Source organism: Coenobita brevimanus, chromosome 33 (genome assembly GCF_032717465.1).
Source record: "Coenobita brevimanus isolate Jiangsu-jjx chromosome 33, ASM3271746v2, whole genome shotgun sequence".
NCBI lineage: Eukaryota > Metazoa > Arthropoda > Malacostraca > Decapoda > Coenobitidae > Coenobita > Coenobita brevimanus.
The window spans coordinates 27,975,137-27,999,461 of NC_136986.1; the positions used below are offsets into that span (position 1 = coordinate 27,975,137).

Genomic DNA, 24,325 nt, shown 5'->3' on the forward strand with positions numbered 1-24,325 from the left:
AGCACTGGCTCTTTCATTGGTCCGTTCCTCTTTCACTTCTACCTGCATTACTATGTCGGTGATGTTATTCGTTGTGTGTAAGGATGTAGCAAATATAATACTAATATTACTAATAATAATAAATATAATAATAATATATATAATAATAACAATTATAATAATAATAATAATAATAATAATAATAATGATGATGATGATAATAATAATAATGAATGATGATGATGATGGTTATTAGACGGGACTCGGAACACGCATGCCTCCTCCAAGGGGTGACTGGCCCTTTCTCGCGGACAAAGAGAGAAACAAACAAACAGACACAGGCAAACACATAACCTTCTTTGGCGGTGGTAATAATACAATCAAAAAGAAAGAGAGAGAGAGAGAGAGAGAGAGAGAGAGAGAGAGAGAGTAGTGGTAGTGACGGTGTTTGGGGGCGTGGTTTCGTCTCCTCAACCACTGTCCGTTCGCCTGGCCATTCCACATCCCTGGCTTCGACCGCTCTCACGCCAAGGGGGGTTCAGAAACTTTGGATTGAGGGTGTACACACACACACACACACACAGTGGGAGTCAGAGAAAGCAGATGTGCTACGTCGGCGCTCCGTACCGAACCAGCACGGCCAGTGGCATTACCTAAATTAGTATCTTTATATGAGTCAAGCTCTGTACCAGGTTAGACTAAATGATTTTTCATTATTAAAAGAAAAAAAAAAATAGTTTAAACAAGACTTGTTCAAACAGAAAAGAGAACCAAGAGGTAAAAGAATGCGCTCAGTCAGCTGAGGTTTGTTTAGACTACAGCTGCACGGGGAATGTAAGTACATGTACTCTGTGCTTTTAGTATTGCAAAATGAACACATACTTTAGTAAAGCAAATTTTGAAAAGAAAAGGGATAAAGGTAGAAAGCAAGATGATGATTTCTACCAACAACTGGTTGAAGTGAAGACTCACAATAGACTGGTTGAATGTGTACACAAACTGGAGATGGCTTTCAAAAATGAAATTGATGAAATAAAGAAGCAGATGCACTTGCAAAAGGAAGAAATAGAAAAACTAGGAAGGGAGGCCAGCAAGAAAGACACAACCATCAGTGAACTAACAGTGGAATTGAGTACACTTAGGAAGAAAACGAGTGAAATGGCAAGTACAGTAGTCAATCACGAGAGTGTTATGGAAGCGTTCAAAAATTATACAGAGACAATTAGGCAAGTAAGCAGTCTGATAGACCAAAGCAGTGATATTGAGGAGAAGATAACACAGGTGAATGAAGCTGTGCAAAGCTACAAAAATGATGTGGAAACCACGTATGCTGAAATGGTGAAAGTAAAGAAAGACTTACAAACAAGGGTGGAGGAAAAAAGCATTAAACAGGAAGTGAAAAGAATAATCCAAAACAATCCAAAGTTAGTCAGAGATTCAGTAGATATCAACAAATCTATAGTAATCACTGGTATAGAAGAGGAAGAAGTAAAAAACAAGATCACAAGAGACAAAAAGGAGATGGCAAATGTAATGAGCTTACTGAAAGAAGTATCAGAGGAAATCTGTAGTAAAGACATAGAGGAACACAAAAGGTTAGGGAAATACGAGAAAAGCAAGACAAGACCTCTAAAGGTGACTTTCCAGAGTGTAAACACTGTGGAGGAGATACTAAAAAATGCAAAGAATCTTATGGAAAATGAGGAGTTCAAAAATGTATGGATAAAAAGATGCCTAACACAAGAGGAACTGGAATTACTGAAAGAGAAGAGGGAGGAAGCAAAAACAAAAAATGAGGGAAGATCAGAAGAGAACAATTTTTTTTACAAAGTAATAGGATTGCAGGTACGAAAGTGGTACACAAACAGGATGGAATAAAAAGGAGGAAGGTAGTAAAACCATGTCATGACAAGTATATAAACAAGATGATAAAGTTGATGTACTCAAATGTGGATGGAATAGTATCTAAATTACTAGAGATGAATGATTATGTCAGAGAAAATGAACCACAAATAATATGCCTAACTGAAACAAAATTAACATCAAGGATATCCAATGACATGCTAAACTTAACGGAATACAATATATAGAGAAGAGACAGAAATTTAAAAAAAGGAGGAGGAATTATAATATTAACTAAGAAAAATCTAAAAGTCAATGAAATAAAACTAGACATACCATCACAAGTAGAACTGATTGCAGTAGAGATCAACACATCTGAAGGGAAAGGAATTGTAGCCAATTTGTACATGCCACCCAGATCAAACACATGGGAAAGAGACGAATATGAGGACCTGGCAGTGAGTACAATTCAGAGTTAAAGATCATTACTACATAAAATGGAAGAGAAATCGGAAAGAATTATACTAACCGGAGATTTTAATACAAATAAAAAATTGGAATACTCTAGATATAATTACCCAAGAAAGCTGTTCGGACCAAAAGCTCCTGGATCTCGTGCAAGGGTTTTTCCTAACGCAACATGTGAGGGAAACCACCAGAAAAAGAGGACTCGATGTACCTTCAGTGCTAGATCTAATATTTACTAGGCAAGAAAATGATATTGACAGTTTAATATATCACCCTCCACTCGGCAAAAGAGATCATGCAGTACTAAATTACAACTTCAGGATAGCATATGACATAGTTAATAGCAATGAAAGTTACAAAAAGAGCCTAAACTATAAAAAGGGAAATTATCAAGATCCAAAGAAGTATTTCTTAGAAGTTGATTGGGAAAATGAGCTTAGGGGATAAGATTTAAATCCTGTATATAAAAAATTATGTGAATTTTATGAAATAGGAGTCCAGAAGTACATCCCACAGGACAAAGATGCAGATAAGAAAATACAGAAATGGTTCAATAAGGAATGTAAAAAATCAAAAGAAAGAAGAGATTTGTTGTGGAATAGATACAGAAGACACAATAGTGAAAGGGCATATAATAATTACAAACAGGCAAGAAACGATTATACAAGAATAAGCAGGGAAGCCCAAAAACAGTTTGAGGAGGATATAATAAATAAAAGTAGTGATCAACCAAAGCTGTTTTACAGCTACATCAGAAGCAAAACCAAAGTAAAAAATATAATACAATCCATTACAGACGAGGGAATCACTTATACGCAAGAGAAAGATATATGTGAAGCACTAAATAAGAATTTCCAATTAGTTTTTACAGAAGAAAAAAATTTTGAGAGGGACTATGTGGAACATGCTTGTCCACACATACTACCAGACATACAAATAGCAGAAAAAGTAATATAGGAGGAGTTAGGTAAATTAGACAGAGGAAAAGCAAGTGGTCTTGATGAAATTTCATGTTGGGTACTACAAGAATGTGCAAAGGAGTTAAGTAAACCATTATTTTTAATTTTCAAGAAATCCTTGAGTCAAGGTAAACTACCTGATATTTGGAAAAAAGCAAATATTGTCCCCTTATTCAAGAAAGGAAATAGACAAAATCCACTCAACTACCGACCAGTATCACTGACCAGTGTTGTAAGTAAGGTATCAGAAAAGCATATAAGAAAAGCTTGGGTAAATCATCTAGAAGAACACAGTATGATAACAGAAAGACAGTTTGGTTTCAGAAAAGGAAAATCATGTGTTACTAAACTGTTGAGCTACTATGACAGAGTAACAAACACAATACAGGAAAGAGAAGGATGGGTGGACAGTATCTATTTAGATTTCAAGAAAGCTTTTGATACAGTACCACACCAAAGACTTTTATGGAAACTGTACCATCAAGGAGGAATTTGAGGCAAACTGTTTTGTTCGATGCAAGATTTTCTCATAAAAAGAGAAATGAGAACAGTACTAAGAGGAACTACTCATCATGGAAAGAAGTGACTAGTGGAGTACCACAGGGTTCAGTGCCGGCACCAATCATGTTTTTAGTGTATATAAATGATATAAACAGAACACTGGAAATGAGAGCTATCTGAATATGTTTGCAGATGATGCAAAAATACAAAGGAGAATTGCTAACACAGACTCTTGTAAAAAGCTACAAGAAGAATTAAATAAACTTCATGAATGGAGTAATACATGGCAAATGGAATTCAATGTGGACAAGTGTCATGTAATCAAGTTTGGTAAAAGTGGAAAAAGACCTGATTGGGATTATAAGATAGGAAATAAAACCCTATACACATCAGAAAGAGAGAAGGACCTAGGTGTGATTATCAATAACAGACTATCTCCGGCTGACGACATCAGCGAGAAGGTACGGAACATGTATACACTGCTTGCAAATATGAGAATAGCATTCACATACATAAATGAAGACATGCTAAGAAGGATAATAACATCATTCATTAGACCAATCCTGGAATATGCATCAGTAGTCTGGAGTCCTCATCGCAAAAAAACACATAGACAAGATTGAAAAAGTTCAAAGGGCCGCTACAAGATGGATACCAAGCTTAAGAGACCTAAGCTATGAAGAAAGACTAAATAAACTGAATCTGCTAACACTACAGGAGAGAAGGAAAAGAGGTGACATGATAATGCTATATAAGTCCATATCAGGGAAGGAGAAAATAGATATAAATGATTACTTAACATATGGAGAAGCATCAGCAAGAGGACACTGCAAAAAACTGCAGAAGAAGAGAGGTGTGCCAAAACAATTCACAATTTTAAGGATATGTACGATAAATATGGTTTAACCCGCGGCATCCCGTCGACGTTCTTTAACGTCCACACGTTTTGTCACTACCAATCCCGTCGACATACATAAACGCAAAAAAATTGCAAGGTCCCTAATTTGCACAATTTCCAATTTACACGAGTGATTTTTGGTACGTAGACACGTGACACCTTCCTCTACAAGATGCCAGACAGGGACAATGCCTTACCCAGCATGACCTCCTCCCCCCCCCTGCATGCCATTGTCTCAGCAATTCACTTGTTATCAGTGACCTGGCCAGTATAGCTATGTCATGCCACGGTACGAAATTCAGGGCCAGAGTGATTCCCCAATCAATGACAATGTGGAGGACAAACTTTACTTAGCATTAGAGGAAGAAACAGTTAGAAATGATGATCAGGTAATGTGGCAAAAAAAAAGTCAGGTACTAGTGAGTGAAACAATGCTTATAATGCCTATATTGCTGCTTGAAAACCAATATACTCTCGTACTATATATAAATTCGTACCAAGTAAATAAATAAATACCGTTTATGAGTGGTGTGAAATAGTTATCCTCCCATAGAACTCGTTTTCTTTGGTGCCAGCCTGATAGAAAACCCAGTAAGGTAAGGAGGTACTCCTACCTGCATCGAGTATTTTAAACCTCAGGTGAGCAATTTCTCTATGAATTTTCGATATTTCTAACGAAAAGCGAAGGTTTGAGCCAAAAAAAAAAAATCCTAAAATGGTCGGAATTGGGGGGAGTCAGTAGTGGAAAAGTGGTCGGGATGGGGCAGGTTAAGACACAGGACAGTACGAGCTTGACTCATTCCTGTAAAGATACAATTAGGTAAGAATTAGGTAAGGTAAGAACACACACAGGGGCGCGCGCTGTTGCTACAATAACCAAATCCCACAACCAGGAGGTCCAGTTTTAGTGTACCTTATCCAACGACATATTTTGGCAGGTGATTAGCATTCGGCCCTCAAGTGCTTTTGTTTCGTTTATTCATGTTTCCTCAGACGACAATGATCGGCTTCTGGCGGATCTCATGTCATGAAAGGGTAATTGGATGTCCGATCCGCCCTCACTTGTTTGAAAAATCTCTCCAGACCTGAATGACATTCCTTGGAGATAGCATGGATGAAAAGTCAAATGTCACCGGACTGAAGGTAACAGTAGAACATAGGGGTCTTGCTAGTGCTTTTGCTGACTGTATTTATTCTTGACCATTTATAGCAGTGACTTCCATGTGATGTAATTATTTAAAACAATTACTTATTATGCGGAAAAGACAAACTATAATTCTGTATGGTAATAATTTGTTTGGTACTTCTGACTTCACAAAGACTCATGACAATAGTTTGACAACAAATAAAGCTAGAGGAACACAAATTGTAACTATAATTGAACAAAACGTATGAAGATTTTTTTCCTTTTGCAATTTCTCACAGTATATTATAATTACATTTTTGCCACTGACCCTGAATCTCCAAAACTTTCGCATACTGTTCCGAGAGTTAAAAAGATGCAGGTAAACACACTGAAACAATTTTCCGCAATACCTAAAAAGTACTTGTTTTAGGTTTAGTCTGTTCCCCAAAGCAATGCATCTCTCATAGACACAGGCCCGTAATTAGCAATTTAATTTTGGATGTGGCTGGTTAATATCCTTTTGTACGTTATTCATGCAGAGTACGGCGATGTTTGAAGGATTTATATAACACGGAGTATAACAGTAAAGTGCAAAAAGCATAATAAATCACTTAGGAAGAGATGTTAAGGAGCTTCCTTAGCCAACGATAATACGGGCCACAATGGCTAATTGAACAGTGACCCCTGTTATATGAACTAAGTCTGTTACATGTCATTCAGACTGAACTTAGAGTACTGTCAGGCATTAGAGAGAGAAAATACAATGCGTTTACAATACATTTTATCCCTTTCCACTAAAGTATTTGGTGGTGTAGTGACAGGAATTTTAAACTAAGAAACCGTGGACTAAATCAAAACAGTTGAAATTATTTTTCATACTACATCTATTCACTCTATATCTTATATCATCTTACTATCCACACACGATAATATTGAAGACCTTTTCAGGATGAAAACCAATGATCCATTCTTATCAGGCTGGATACAGTTATCTGACTTTACAGTAGGTAAAACTAAATAAGAAATGCATCCTCTAAATAAAGGAATTAAGAGAGATTATGTAAAATAAATATTTGAAAAAAAATATAAATAAATAGAGACGTTGTACCGACGTTATTTAATCCTTTCACCGTCCACAATATTTCAGCTGTACGAGTATTTTCTGGTATGAGCCTAAATGAACCATTTGTATGTCCCTACTTGCAGGAGTGGTTCACTCGCGTGAAGGACATAATAAACTGTTTATTTATATATCTTTTAAGTTTTCTGAATTAACAGTCAGTTGAAAAGCAATTTGGCAACTGAATTTGAAGGAGCAAAAACGTGTAGATGGTTTGGCATGTGATGAGGGGCCAAAATTGCAGAGGACTGGATGGTGTACAAGTGAATATGTGGCCCACTCTACTGGGCATGGTATTCATTATTCTCCAAGTATCCAATATTCCGTCCTTATATACCCTACCACATACTGTTTCTAGGTGGGGAAAATGTCTGGGTAAGTTATTGCTTTTTACTTTTTTTTTTTTTTTTTTTTTTCAGGAGTGCTCATCTTAGTGACCCTCTGAACCTGCAGCTGATAATATCCCGAAACTTTGCTAAACTAGATGGCACTTCCCCCTTGTATATAGGCAGAGAAAAGCTACTACAGCTTTCGATAGCCTGGCCGGTGCCTCATGATGCCCCCTACACACCTCAAATTGATAAATGTCTGCGGATTATAACGCAGGTGGGTAAATGAATTTATTAATTCGGCTGATTATGTTTTTTTACCCGAAGTCACTCGTTGTCTGAGTAACAATGACTACAGATAGTAATATTTTTAAAGGTGTCGTAGTAAAGAAGTTATTTATTTCACAAGGATGATGTCTCATATATTCTGTTTTTGCACCTTCCAAGCACTTTTATTCAGCTGCGGTTAAATCCATAGTAGTGAACGAGTCATCACTAATTCCAAGCCTTCGAGGAGTTATATCCTGAGATGAATACAAAATTTCTGTAGATGACAAGAAAATTGAACTGAATTATTGGAAATAAAAATTATGGAGCTGCAACAGCTCGATTATATGACGTCGAATAAACGTTAAAACTTGTGTACTAAAACAAAATTGATACCTCTATCAAGAAAAAAAATTAGGAACAAAGTAAATTATCAGTCAACTGCAAATGGTGTAAGAAGTACACCTCCTTAAGAAAAATAATTTCAATCAGATAGGCACTGGCTCCTCCTACTACTAAGGAAAGAAAGTAGGCACCATCTGTCTGCTATGCCTATGGAAAAACCTCCAACGCAGGTCCACCAGACTCAGACACAGGACTAGCACGTGACGGACAGTACGGGGAACAAAGCAATCATCACAATACGGTTGAGTCCCACCATTCATCAGGAACCCATGTGCAAGCTGAGAGTGCCCAATGCGAAGCCTGGCAAGAGCCACCTCCAATCGCCGAGGCATAGAAGGGAGAACTCTTGGCACAACCACTCTCTAAAAGATTTAATTTAGCTTATTATGAGCAACACCATCCCAGTGTCTCTGCCAACACGTGCGAATCATGTTCCGCAATAAAGTTGTTACATCTGGAGCAGGATGCAGGTAGTAGGTGAGGGGCCGTTGATATGACGCAGCCTGGCTAAAGTATGTGCTCTCGCATTGTCCACCACACCAACATGTGCAGGAACCCAACAGAAATCCACACGAAGGCCACGATGGCCAAGAAGAAAAAGCCACTCTAAAATTGATGAAGCCAGTGGATGGGATGCATTAACATACTCCAGTGTGGAGAGATGACTATGGGAGTCACAAAAAATCACAAAATCATACAGGGGGAGAGTAAAAATTATTTGGAGAGCATATAAAATCGCAGTCAGCTCCGCCATGTGCATCGAAGGAAAACGAGGAAGGCAACCCCCCCTACTGAAGGAAGGGAAGACAGCACCAAAGCCTACTCCTGTATCACCCTTAGATCCATCAATATAAGCAGTGACAGAACACTCACGAGTGGAGGCATGTTCTAAAAAGAGAGACGGACACCTGAGGGGGAAGTAAGCCCTTTTTTTCCAACAACGGACCTCCAGAATGTCACACGAGGGAGTAGTCAAAAATCCACCCTTGGAATCCGATGTGGACAGACTTCCAGTCTTGGAACAGAGAGTTCCAACATAACAGACTGGAGCCTGTAACCAAAGGGCTTCAGGAAGCTTGGACGGGAGTCATAAATAGATGATTGGGAATCCTGGGAGACCATAGTATAAAAAAGTGAGTCTGGAAGGCGGTGAAGACAATACCAACATCTCATCATCAATGATTGGCGAAGCTAGGCCAGAGGGAGGGCATCAGCATCCACCAACAAAGTAGAATTCGGGGATGACCTGAATGCTCCAGTTGCCAGAGGTATAACAGCATGATGCACAGAATCTAATGTCCACAGATGGGCATCGGTTACAGAGGAGTAGACCTCACACCCATACTCAAGTCTAGGAAGGATAAGAGATCTATGCAAGGGGAGGAGGGTCTGATGATCACCACCCCAAGAGGTATGATCCAAAATCCTCAGATGACTGAAAGCTTTAATACAATTTGCCTTCACAGAACGAATATGAGGAACCCAGGTTAATCGTCTATCAAATAAAAGACCCAGAAACCGAGTCTCTTCCACACAGGATATCCTCTGATGATAAAAATACAAGTCAGGGTCTCAGTGAATCCCCAAAGATGACAAAAATGCACAGCCACTGTCTTTAGTAAAGAAAAACGGAAGCCATGAGACTTAGACCACTCAGAAATTCTATTAAGAGCCACCTGCAAATTTCTATCTGAGACATTCTACAAGCAGTGAAGGAAACTGAGAGGTTATCTACATGTAATGAGCCTCGGACACCACTGTGAAGCAAACTTACTACGCTGTTAATGGCCACTACCAAGAGAGTAACACTGAGGATACTTCCCTGTGGTACCACATCTTCAAGTGCACGAGCATTAAAGAGCACTCCTCCCACTCGGACCCTTAAAAACCGGTTAAATAAAAACTGCTAAATAAAAATAGCCAAGCACCCACGAAGACCAAACTCATGAAGAGAAAGTAAAATGCCATGACACCAAGCAGTGTCTTATGCCTTCTCTAGATCGAAGAAGACCGTGACCTGGTGTTGGTTAGTGAAGAAAGCCTCACAGACAGAAAAATTCCAAAGGACAATAGGGCATCAGTGATAGATCGCATTTTACAAAATCCATACTAGACTGGTGATAAATAATTGCCCCTCTCTAAGGAACCACATGAGCCAATAATTTACCATCTTCTCTAACTCCATGCTAACACAATAGGTCAGAGAGATGGGACAATAATTTGACACCTGCAGATGATCCTTTCCGGGCTTAGAGATGGGGATAACCACAGCAACATCCCAAGAAGACGGAAACTCTAAAGTAGGCCTACACCAAATTCCATTATATAGCGCCAGTAAAAAGGAAAGGGATTTGTCAGACGTATGGAATATCATCACAGCCTAAAGATGAGTCATGATACTTTGACAAATCGCCCGAAGCTCAGAAACAGAAACGGGGACATTGTAAGACTCTCCCCCAGAAGATTCGAAGCACAGGCTACAGGATTCCAATCTCTGACATTGGTATGCTGAAGGCATACACAGCAGCAAAATGGCTGACAAACGATTCAGCAAGCACGAAGGGATCAGTCATAACCCCACCTTCATCAGATAAAACAGGAGGGGAAGGAAGAGGAAATTTACCAGAAATCTGTCTGACCTGGTTTCACACTTGGGTGAGAGAAGTCCTCCACAGAAGGGAAGAAAGATACTCTCGTCATGCAGCATGTCTGGCCTCCTTCAACACGCGACGTGCATAAGCATTTGCCCTCCGAAAAGCCTTCAGATATAGAGTGTCCCCACGATGGCAGCAAAGCTGAGAGAAGGCAACCTGTTTGGCCTTCACATCAGAGGTGCATTCAGGGGTTCACAAGGGAACTGTATGTTTAGGAAATCGACCAGAAGTCTTGAAAATAGATAAAAGAGCTGCAGAGTGCATTATATCAGTTATAAACACCACCGCCTAGTCAGTACTACCAAAACTGTCCACAACGCAGTCAGTGGAACAATTCCCTGAAGAGTGGCCAGTTCGCCTTATGCAGGAGCCAGTGAAAAAGACGGCATTTTGGCTCACCCAGCAGAAGTTAAAATAATTGGGAAGTGGTCATTGTCATGCAAATCAGGCAACACACCCAATCTAAAAGCTAATACAGCAGTAGGTGAGCACAGAGACAAATCAATGGCTGTGAAAACACCAGTCTGACCATGAAAGTACATCACTTCAACTGAACTCAACAACTTGAACTCTTCACCCCCCACAGAAGAAGCCAGCATGGCACCTCTAGGGTTGGTCATACTGTCACTGCACAGTGGGTGACGACTATTCAGATCACCCAGTAAAAGAAAGGGGGGCTGGTAGGTCACGAACAAGGCGAACAAAATCTACCTTTTAACAAAAACACTTGGAGGGAGATAAAGACTACACACCGTGTATTGACGGCGAAGGAAAATCTGAATGACAACAGCCTGCAGTGGAGTAGACTCAGGCCAGTGAACCAGACATCACAGCACACTAGGAGAGCAGTACCACCATGATGTCCTTGACTAGGATGAGGATCAGAATAAAATAACTAGTAACCTGGAGGACTGGAAAGAGCAGCATCCTCAACCATGGTCTCCTGGATACATATGCATACTGGAGAAAAGCAGGCAATAAGACAATACAATTCCTCCCAACCACCATATAAACCAAGACAATTCCATTGAATTATAGATCCCCTAACAGAGTGGTATTATATCAGGTTACATCCAGGACCAGACTTCTGGACACTGGGAACCTTGACGGGTTTCTGAGTATCAGGTCGAAGATTAGGTTTAGTAACAAGTTTCCTAACCACAGCTAATCCCTTGGATAAGGAACCCAAGATACACAAATTGGAAGACGGCAAAAGGGAGGAGGAAGAAGAAGGCTGGATAATGGTCTTTTTTTGTGGTGGAACAAGAGATGGCATCGTAGGGGGACTGCCAGCTGTCTTACCCGAAACAGAGCAGGCAGTGCCATCCCAAGGAGAAGTACTATGAGTAGAACACCCCATAGTACTAGGATCATGAGAGGGCAAAGTCTCACGCAGCTGAGGAGGTGCATCAGTGATCCAGGCATCCCCATTGTCGGATGGAGGTCGGACCTTAGCAAAACACCATCCTCAGCCTGCATTCGTGTAAATCCCTGAGAATCCCGAGCAGAATGAGCAGTGGGCTCCACAGCAGAAACATTTAGTGGTAGGGTTTCAGTCTCTGAGCATTTTGAGGAATCATCATGATGCTTGCCATGCACAGGAGGCATATCGGGTTGTAAGGTTACGTCCATTCATATGGACGTCCACCACAACTATGGAAGGGCAGCACCCCTATTCCATTTAAGTGGAGGCAGAAACAGGGATGGAAGATGGTATTGAAACAATAGTCTCACAAGAAGTAGGATCCCCAAGGATGACAACATGGAGATCACAAGAAAGAGGCTAAGGTGATGGCACAGTTCGAGGAACCTTTGGAAACCTAGGATGCCACACAGAACCACCAGAAAGGACAGAGGCATAAGTAATCTCTGATTGGAGAAGTTGAGTCTGGGCTCTCTTCCTTGCATAATGAAAAGAAATCTTCTCATGGGTACGAATAGGTAAGATTACCCTTTCAAAGCTATAGTGAGGGCATTGTCAAGAAGAAACAGCATGGGCACCCCCACAATGATAGCATTTAGTAGGCCCCTGACAGACACCATCATGGGAGGAACTACCAGAAGAAACACAAATACCAGAAAGATCTCCCTGTGCCCGGCAACAAGAGTGGCTAACATGCCCATACCCTGACAGTGGAAACATCTCATTGGGGTCGAAACATAGGGCTTCACAGGAAGAGCGAGCCATGCAAGTTTCACAGAAGCAGGTGACGTTAATCTGTCAAAGGTCAGGAACAGGGTCATAGTTGGAGTCGAACACCATCGATTTTCTTCTGTACCCAGTCAACATGTATAATGCCAGAAGAGTATATTTCATTCAATAACCGGGTCTCATGGTATCGGAGAAGGTCCAGGAGTAAATGACCCCCTTACACTGGTTAAAAGTGGCATGAGGTAGAGGAGACATACTGTGACCAGATACGGGAGTCAGAGTCAAGAGACAGGAGCTCTCTGCTGGGAAGGGCACCTCAGTAAGTACCATATGCTACCATTCCCTTGGGTTGAGATCACTGGTTCACGGCCACATGAAGAAACAATGGCATGGTGCAATTTGAAAATGTCTACATCCAGTACTGAGCCACCCACATAGGATTTCAGCACTAAATACTTACCTGTAGGAAAGGTCTCCTGCATACCTTCTGGAGCCAAACTAACCCGATATGACCTTCTCCTGATCCCAGTTGAATGCTATGTCAGAGGAAGATAGTCCCATGAGGCCTGGAAAGGTTACAGAGTGGCAATGAGGAAGGAAGCCTGTGAAGAATGACCATGGACAGATGTGGTCTTGTCAATAGCATTTTTATGTAAAGAAGACATTAAATATACTACATAAACTTCATTTCCCCACACCTCCACCTACCGTGGAGCCCAACAAGGGGAGTTCATATGCCAGGGATAGCACCACTGGCGACCTCAGAGTTAGCGGAGGAGTAAACGCAAGTGACCACCAACCCGGACAAGGGTGACTCCAGGGCGATAGGAGCCACCAGGCCCCCCAGTGCCCACTTCACCCTAGCCAATGCATGACCAGCCGATTGACCTGGTCTGGCCCAACTAGGCAGCCTGTCTAGCCAGAATAGGGGACCCAAGAGGTGTATTGCTAGCTGCAGCATGCAACATTCAGTATCACTCAACCCCCAGGACTCCCGTCTCCCAGCATTATGGGACGCCATGCATGGTAAACATGTGGGGAGGCAACAGTCCCATCCTAGATGGCAAATGGGCATGGAATAAACAACATCACCGGCAGGCCTCCTCTACCAGTGATGTGGAGCATGCTTAGTCCACGTGGCTGTAAAATACAGAACCCTACAAAAGTTGGCACACCTCCAGAGTAGGTGGCACTGCCAGCCACGCTTCTAGCCCCATCACCACGTCAAGGTGACGCACCTCAGTGGAGGAGTGGAGGACTATATATCTTCTTAGAGCAGGAAGAGTCTTGTCTCCTACCATAGTCTCCTGAAGGCAAACACTGAAGGTGAAACTCAGACACAAGCAGTTGAAGTTCCATCCATTTTGCTCAAACACCTCAAAACCGCACTAGAGAGCAACTATTACTGGACAGGGTTTGGCTGTTTATCTTCATACAAATGATAACATAGTTTTGCTACAGCTTCTAAAGAATATAAAAGGTGGGTTACATACTCTGCCGCTACATTTAACCCTCCAAAACCCCGATTTGCTGCACGTGGGATTTTGTGGAGAAGGTTCTTAGTGCACTAACATTTGTCTATCAGGTCATAGTCCCAAAGATAATTGAACCCAACCTGGGGTTCCCTCCTTATTTATGTTTTGAAAATGTGCCGAACCTTCATCCAAGGGGAGTAATGGCTTCTACTGGGTTAAACTAAGGAAAAGAAATCTCGTTTTGAAGTAATTTTAAACTTTTAATGAACTGAAAAACAAAAGCATTCAGGGTCCAAATACTAATCACTTTCAAAATATCTTGGCTACCTACAAACCTAATTTTAAGAAAATGGTTCTATCCATTACTGATATATTGACAAAAGTGCAGTTTTATGTATGACGGCTGGTATTCGGCCGCCTTTGATCAAATCCTCATCAAAAGTTAATCACTTTTGCCCGTTCACATATTTGCTGTTTCTTCATGGTTTGGTGGAAATTCCTCCACAACTTTTCGAGATACATCGGGAACACACACACACACACACACACACACACACACACACACACTAAAAAATGCAAAGAATCTTATGGAAAAAGATGAGTTAAAAAATGTATGGATAAAAAGATGCCTAACACACGAGGAACTGGAATTTCTGAAAGAAAAGAGGGAGGAAGCAAAAACAAAAAAATGAGGGAAGATCAGAGGGGGAGAAGAATAAGTTATTTTACAAAGTAATTGGATTGCGGGTACGAAAGTGGTACATAAACAGGAGGGAATAAAAGGGAGGAAGGCAGCAGAACGAAATTATGACATGTATATAAACAAGATGATTAAGTTGATGTAGTCAAATGTGGATGGAATGGTATCTAACTTATTAGAGATGAATGATTATGTCAGAATATGAACCACATATAATAAGCCTAACTGAAACAAAATTAACACCAAGGATATCGAATGACATCCTAAACTTAGAGGAATATAATATATGGAGAAGCGATAGGAACTTAAAAAAAGGAGGTGGAATTATAATATTAACTAAGAAAAATTTAATAGTCAGAGAAATAGAATTAGATATACCCTCACAAGTAGAACTAATTGCAGTAGAGATAAATACATCTGAAGGGAAAGTAATTGTAGCCAATTTGTACATGCCACCCAAATCAAACACATGGGAAAGAGACGAATATGAGGACCTGGCGGAGAGTACAATTCAGAGTTTAAGAGCATTACTACAAAAAATGGAAGAGAAATCGTAAAGAATTATACTAACTGGAGATTTTAATACATATATAAATTGGAATACTCTAGATATAATAAGCAAAGAAAGCTGTTGGGACCAAAAGCTCCTGGATCTTGTGCAAGAGTTTTTCCTAACGCAACATGTAAGGGAAAGCCCCAGACAAAGTGGACTCGATGTGCCCTCAATGCTAGATCTCATATTTACTAGGCAAGAAAACGATATTGAAAATTTAATATATCACCCTCCATTCGGCAATAGCGATCATGCAGTACTACTTGCAATTTCAGGATTGCATATGACATAGATAACAGCAATGAAAGTTACAAAAAGAGTCAAAACTATAAAAAGGGAAACTACTATGACCTAAAGAAGTACTTTTTAGAAATTCCTTGGGAAAAGGAGCTTAGAGGTCAAGATTTAAATGCTATATATGAAAAATTCTGTGAACTTTATGAAATAGGAGTCCAGAAGTACATTCCACAGCACAAAGAAGCAGAAAAGAAAAGAAAGAAATGGTTAAGTACAGAATGTAAAAAATCAAAAGAAAAAAGAGATTTGTTGTGGAATAGATACAGAAGACACAATAGTGAAAGGGCATATAGTAATTACAAACAGGCAAGAAACGATTATACAAGAATAAGGAGGGAAGCGCAAAAATAGTTTGAGGAGGATATCATAAATAAAAGTAGTGATCAACCAAAGCTATTTTACAGCTACATCAGAAGCAATACCAAAGTAAAAGATAAAATACAATCCATTACGGACGATGGAATCACCTATCCACAAAAGAAGGATATTTGTGAAGCACTAAACAAGAATTTCCAATCAGTTTTTACAGAGGAAAAAAAAAATTGAGAGGGATTATGTGGAACATGCATGCCCACACATACTACCAGATATACAAACGTCAGAAAAAGAAATACAGTAGGAGCTAAGTAAATTAGACAAAGGAAAAGTAAATGGTCCTGAGGAAATTTCATTTTGGGTGCTATGTGAATGTGCAAAGGAGTTAAGTAAACCATTATTTTTAATTTTCAAGAAATCCTTGAATCAAGGTAAACTACCTGATATTTGGACGAAAGCAAACATTGTTCCCTTATTCAGAAAGGGAATGGCCAAAATCCACTTAACTACCGACCAGTATCACTAACAAGTGTTGTAAGCAAGGTATTAGAAAAGCATATAAGAAAGGCTTGAGTAAATCATCTAGAAGAACACAGTATGATAACAGAAAGACAGTTTGGTTTCAGAAAAGGAAAATCATGTGTTACTAATCTGTTGAGCCACTGTGACAGAATAACAGACACATTACAGGAAAGAGAAGGATGGGCGAACGGTATCTATTTAGATTTCAAGAATGCATTTGACACAGTACCACACCAAAGACTTTTATGGAAACTGTACCATCAAGGAGGAATTCAAGGCAAACTGTATTGTTGGATGCAAGATTTTCTCATGATAAGAAAAATGAGAACAGTACTAAGGGGAAATTACTCATCATGGAAAGAAGTGACTACTGGAGTACCACAGGGCTCAGTGCTGGCACCAATCATGTTTTTAGTGTATATAAATGATATAGACAGTAACGCTGGAAATGAAAGCTATCTAAATATGTTTGCAGATGATGCAAAAATACAAAGAATGATTACTACCACAGACTCTTGGAAAGAGCTACAAGAAGAATTAAATAAACTTCATGAATGGAGTAATACATGGCAAATAAAATTCAATGTGGACAAGTGTCATGTAATCAAGTTTGGTAAAAGTGGAAAAAACCTGATGGGATTATACATTAGGAAATAAAACCCTACACACATCAGAAAGAGAGAAGGACCTAGGTGTGATTGTCAATAACAGACTATCTCCGGCTAACCACATCAGTGAGATGGTACGGAACATGTATACACTGCTGCTAAAATTAGAATAGCGTTTCCATACATAAATGATGACATGCAAAGAAAGATAATAACATCAATTATCAGACCAACCCTGGAGTATGCATCAGTAGTCTGGAGTCATCTCAAAAAATACATAGACAAGACTGAAAAATTTCAAAGGGCTGCTACAACATGGGTACCAAGCCTAAGTCTTTCACACGATGAAAGATTAAATAAACTGAATGTACCAACACTACAGGAGAGAAGGAAAAGAGATGACATGATTATGCTATATAAATGCATATCAGGGAAGGAGAAAATAGACATAAATGACTACTTAACGTATGGGGAAGCATCAGCAAGAGGACACTGCAAAAAAATGCATAAGAAGAGAGGCGATAAAGACGTAAGGAAATTTAGTTTCCCAAATAGAGCAATTGATCAGTGGAATGCACTACCGAATGAAATAGTGTGTGCCAAAACAATTCATAAATTTAAGGATATGTACGATAAATATGGTTTAAGACACGGGAAAGTACGAGCTTGACTCATTCCTGTAAAGATACAATTAGGTAAGAACACACACACACACACACACACACACACACAGAATTCATAGTTGAAGAGCATTCATATATAGAATGGAAAAGGAATATAAAATAATTATATTAACTGGAGACTTCAATATAAAAATATATTTTAATACTTTAGATGTAAGAAGCCATGAAAGCTGTTGGGATCAAAATCTCCTGGATCTTGTGCAAAAGTTATTCCTATAAATCATGTACTGGAAAACACCAGAAAATGAGGACTTTATGATCCATCAGTACTAGATATTATATTTACTAGGCAAGAAAATGATATGACATTACAATGTATCACCCTCCATTCTGTAAAAGTGACCATGCAGCTTTAAATTGCAACTACAGGATTGCATATGACATAGTTATCAGTAAGTTACGAAAAGAGCCTAAATTACAAAAAGGGCAACTACCATGACCTAAAGAAGTGCTTCTTAGAAACAGATTGGGAAAAGGAGCTTAAAAGGCAATATTTAAATGTTATATATAGAAAATTCTGTGAATTTTATGAAATAGGAGTCCAAAAGAACATCCCTCAGCACAAGGAAACAGCTAAAAATAAAGAAAGGGTTTAATACGGAATGAAAAAAAGAAAAAAAAAATACTGTGAAATAAATACAGAAGACACAATAGTGAGAAGACATATAAAAACTAGACAAGAAATTATTATACAAGGATAAGGAGGGAAGCTCAAAGACAGTTTGAGGAGGACATTATAAATAAAAGTAGTGTTCAACCCAAGCTATTTACATATACATTGGAGGCAAAACGAAAGTCAGAGATAAAATACAGTCCATTATGGACGAGGGGATCATCTATACACAAGAAAAAGATAACTGTGAAGCACTAAATAAAAATTTCCAATCAGTTTATACAGAAGAAAATAATTTTGAAAAAGATGATATTGAACATGCCTGCCCACACATATTACCAGATATGTAAATATCAGAAAAAGAAGTACAGGAAGAGTTAGGTAAATTAGACAAAGAAAAAGCATATGGTCCTGATGAAATTTCAGGTTGGATTTTCCATGAATGTGCAATAGAGTTAAGCAGACCTTTATATTTAATATTCAAGGAATCCTTAGGTCAAGGCAAACTACCTGATATTTGAAAGAAAACAATCGTTCTTCACTTCAAGAAAGGGAGTAGACAGAATCCACTCATCTACCGACCAGTATCACTGGCCAGTGTTGTAATATACTAAAGAAGCTGTTAAGAAAAGGTTGTGTAAACCATCCAGAAGAATACAGTATGATAACATCAAGGCAGTTCAGTTTCCGGAAGGGAAAATCATGTGTTACTTAACTATTAAGCTACTATGATCGAGTTACAGAAACATTACAGAAAAGAGAAAGGTGGGTGGACAGTATCTATTTAGATTTCAAGAAAGCATTTGACAGAGTACTGCACCAAAGACTTTCATGGAAACTGTACGATCAAGGAGGACTCCAGGGTGACCTGTACTATTGGATGGAGGATTTTTTCACAAAAAAAGATATGAGAACAGTACTAAGGGGAAGTTACTCATCATGGAGGGTTGTGACTAACGGAGTTCCACAGGTGCTGGCACCAAATGGGGGCGGGCAACCTTTTCAAAGTGAGAACCAGATGAGACTTTTGGGAGCAGCCCACTGGCTGGAGTGACAAATGAGAACACAAAAGTGACTACATACAAAAAAAATTATTGGAAAACATGCAAATAAAATCTATATCAGGATATAGACTTCCGCACATGAAAGGGTGGAACATGTTTGATCTCGTGGGTTAAGATCTCAAAACATCTATGAACTTGAAAAGTATTACATGCATACATGGATATGTAACAAGTGTGTACCCGCCTTAAAGAGTGACACATATATCCTCTCACTGCGGAAGTCCTACTGACACTGGCGTCTGGCAGGATGGCACAAAGATTGTATCACGCGGGGTGAGGGGAGCGCCAAGTTGCCAAATAGTATCTGCCAGCCACATGCGGCCGGCAGATGCTATTTGTCAGAATGTAATTTGTTTTGGCTGGGGTTTCATGGGCTGGATTGCTATGCTCATGCAGAGCAGGTTGGCGGGTAGGATGCTGCACCTTCGTGGGTCGGATATTGCCCGCGGGCCGGAGGTTGCCCGCCCTTTGTATATTTAAATAACATAGTAACATTGGAAATGGAAGCTATCTAAATATGTTTGCTGATGATGCAAAAATACAAAGGAGAATTAGTAACACAGATTCTTGCAGACAGCTACAAGGAGAATTAAATAAACTTCATGAATGGAGCAATGAATGGCAAATGAAATTTAATGTGGACAAGTGTCATGGAAGTAAGTCTGGTAAAAGTGAAAAAAAAGACCAGACTAGAATTATAAGTTAGGAAGTTCAACCCTACACATATCAGAAAGGGAGAAGGAACAATGAGTGATTATCAATAATAGACTAGCTCTGCCTGACCACATCAGTGGGAAAGTACATAACATGTATGCACGGCTTGCTAATATGAGAACAGCAGTAACATATATAGTGTAACTGAAGACATGGTGAGAAAGATAACATCATTCATCAGACAAGCCCTGGAGGATGCGTCAGTAGTCAGGAATTCTCATCTTAAATAACACATGGATAAGACTGAAAAGTACAAAGGGCCACTACAAGATGGGTACCAAGCTTAAAGGATCTAAGGCTACGAAGAAAGACTAGAAAAATTCAATCTACCAACACTGCAGGAAAGAAGGAAAAGAGGAGACATGATAATGCTAAAAAAATGCATCTAAGGGAAAGACAAAATATATATAACTGAGTATATAATGTATGGGGAAGCCTCAGCAAGAGGACACTGCAAAAACCTACTAAAAAGAGAGGCGATTAAGACGTAAGGAAATTCAGTTTCCAACGAGGGCGATTGATTAGTGGAATGCACTACCGAATGATATAGTGTGTGCCAAAACTCTTCATAAATTTAAGGATATGTAGGTTAAAAATGCTTTAATACACGGGACAGTATGAGCTTGACTCATTCCTGTATAGATACAATTAGGTAAGAACTATTACGTAAGAACACACACACACACACACACACACACACACACACACACACACACACACACACACACCTGTATAGATAAAATTAGGAAAGAACTATTAGGTAGGAACACACACACACACACACACACACACACACACACACACACACACACACACACACACACACACACCTGTATAGATAAAATTAGGAAAGAACTATTAGGTAAGCACACACACACACACACACACACACACACACACACACACACACACACACACACACACACAATCTATCGCCTCGCCTTGCTAAAAGCGGACGATAAAAATCATTACTTGTCTGTAGCATCCCATTTTTTTATGGGTCTGGTAACAGTGTGTATTATGAAGAAGTATGAAATATCAAACTCTTATACCAGAATTAAGTTAAATAGTCAGCATGTACAGAGAAAACCATATTGAAACACAAATATATAACTGACCTATTTGTTTTTTTCCTCTCAACACTGCCTAATAATTAAGTTATTTTTGTTATAAAAGCCTCGTTACTCCATCTGAACAGGTAGTTGATACCCCTCTAGTAAGGATTCCGTATGACAAATTAGGCAATTTTTTCACATATAAGATATTCTGTATCTGGAATCGTCTACCAGCACAGGTAGTTGACACTCCGTCGACAGAGCAGTTCAGAGTAATGCCAGACCTGACTTTGTGGTAGATGGATATTTCCTCCAGTTTCCTAGCCTACCTTTTTTACCTCGGGTTAGGTGTACTTCCTTTTCCGTGCCCATTTCGCAGATGGGAGAGGTGGGTGGAGAGAGCCTTCATCTCTACTATACTTTCCTCTCACTAACAAAATTACAACTATTACCTGGTAAATGCATTCTAGGTACTTCCAAGGTATAGGTCGCAAGACCTTCTGAGGTACTACTTCTCCTTGGAAATCCCCCCCTCCCTCTTTCTGTGTCTGTTTAAGAAACATTTCCTATAATGTATTATCCTAGGGACTTATGGGCGAAAATCGGTGAAATCTGCCTATACGTTGACTATATTTGAGAGGCATAAAAGGTGGTGATTTTTTTGTTATGATTTAAGTATGTATTTGTAATGCAGAGTAAAAGCCTGTAAGAAGATCACCTAAGAATAAAACTGATGCTGTGAAATCTTTCTACATAAAGGCATTATATTATATTGGCAGAAACTAATAAATGACGGATTTTGCAAGAAGTGTTAACGAATCTTGTTCCGGCAACTGTTCATGTGCCTGTGGGAGCAGGTTTGTAACAAACAGTTTTGTCAGTTCGTGGCAAGTGGCCCTTCCTAATGTAACATATACTTCATGTGTAGCCCAAACATCATATTGATCGAATTTTAAACCTGTATCCCCTCAGTAACATGGAGATACATAGGAATATATCAGACGGTTCTATAAATCACATTAGTCCTACACAGGCCTATTCACCGTAGAATTATCATTATCAAAAGCTCAAAAAATGGAAATAATACTTTAAATTAAAAGATTATTAAGAAATTTGAGGATGGATAACATTTACTTGTAACCTATATAGGTAATGTTCTACATAGCTGATGCTTGAAGCAAAGCTATATGACTTAAATGAGATAATCTTTTCCATAGAAGACTCTGTCCAGCTATTAAACACCAGAGTTTTATACATTTTTGCCGAATGTAACTTGAAAATATATCATCATCCGGACCTCCTTTCCCACCCTAGGGAAGGGTGAGGAAATATATCTGCGTTCGTATTTTTATAAAGTGCTTATTTATATTTTCATCCTGTAACAAAGTAGGAAACATTCTTTAGCATTATACAGTATCTAATACATATAATTTATCAACATTAAAAAGTATTGGACCTCATTAATTTTCACTGCACTAAGATATTTTTTTTTATTTTGCGAAATACTGCGCTAATTATACGACTCATATGCACCTTTTTCCTCGAAGAGTATATAAAACAATAAATGCGAGACGAAGATTACGTTCCCCAATAATAAAATAAAGAAGTAATTACGTATGGTGCAGCCTGACTGTTCAAAAGTATGCTACATATGAGCAAGTAACGACAATATTGTTTTAGACCACAGTACGGTATATCGAAGTACGCCAAACAGACGGATAATATGTGGTGATAGTATCACTCAGTACGAGGGGGCGGCACAGTATTCTTAGGGGTTGCTTGAATTATTACCCAACCAGCCACTGTCTGAGTAAGAGACAGGAGTGACCAGCTTAGACTGATGAATTATAGTTAACGATTTTGCTTTATCAGAGTTGTAAAATAGATTGTTAAATCGATTTTTATTATGTTGTATTGCCATTAAACACTGTACATGTAACGTTATGCATATACGGGGTGACTACACACAAATTTTGTATGTCCAGTGCATTAGAATATAGAAGAGTAAATATAATTGTTATAACACTATTGGTTAAGAAATTCCTGCACAGTTTACATAAAAAACTAAAACATTTACTACACTGGGACCAGCTGAAGTCTGTTTTAGGTTCTTCCACGACTCACTACTGCAACTTTCTGTTTTCAGGCTGGTCTGTATGAGCAGTGGAAAAAGGAAACACTGGAAGCCGCTGCACGTGAAAGTCGAATGAAGCAGAGGGAAGAAATAAAACAGCAGGGACAGGATGGAGTAGAACACAGCCAAACAAATTTCAGGAGTCTGTCAATTATCCATATACAGGGACCTCTGTTGCTTCTCCTGGTGGGAATCACCCTGGGCAGTGTGGCCTTTGTAGTGGAGAGGCTGCTGGTGTCGAAGCCTCACCCTTCCTCTACACCGGGACCTATGAGACTAACATTAGACTGATTAATTTTGCATATGATTCCCGGAAGCAGATTTTTTTTTTCTTTTACTGATATAAAACAGGCCCATAACATAATTTAGTATTTGACCCCTTCAGCCTTAGGGCATCATTTCTGTTGTGCATTCATACTATTGTTAATCAATTGGAGGAAACATGAATAATGTAGAAAAGGCATCCAGGGGCAGACAGTGTATTAATATTGTATTTTGAGCATTAAGAAAAAAAAACTATTTCACAAGAGGTTTATGCAAAGTCAGATTAAGAGAAAAATAAAAAAGTAATTCACATGATTTTTTTCTTCAAATCTATAACACCTCATAATAGAAAAGTGTTATCGTTAACTATTCTTGCTACTTTTAGGCTTTGAATATAAAGTGAAAGCAATATGACCCCAATTCTTAACCTGCCGTATCGTGGCAGATTTTTCAACACTGACCCCCCCAGTCCCGACAGATTTTGGATTTTTGGAAGGGGGCTCAAACCTCCGCTTTTGGTGAGAAACGATGGCAAATCAGAGAGAATGTACTCACCTGAGTCGAAACAGGAAATCCTCCGCACACCTGGTACCGTGTTCTCTGGAGACACGCTGCTACTGTCCCTTTT

General features: G+C 39.2%; 1 protein-coding gene across 1 annotated transcript in view; it reads left to right on the forward strand.

The window, feature by feature from the left end:
• LOC145395841 (ionotropic receptor 93a-like) overlaps positions 1–23,724 on the forward strand; it is a 113,423-nt gene extending 89,699 nt beyond the window's left edge. Inside the window, exons 12-13 of the mRNA XM_080269371.1 lie at positions 7,313–7,499; positions 23,446–23,724. Of these exons, the coding sequence (XP_080125497.1) occupies positions 7,313–7,499; positions 23,446–23,724 (466 nt within the window). The remainder of the gene's footprint in view (positions 1–7,312; positions 7,500–23,445) is intronic.
• The last annotated feature ends 601 nt before the right edge of the window (positions 23,725–24,325 follow it).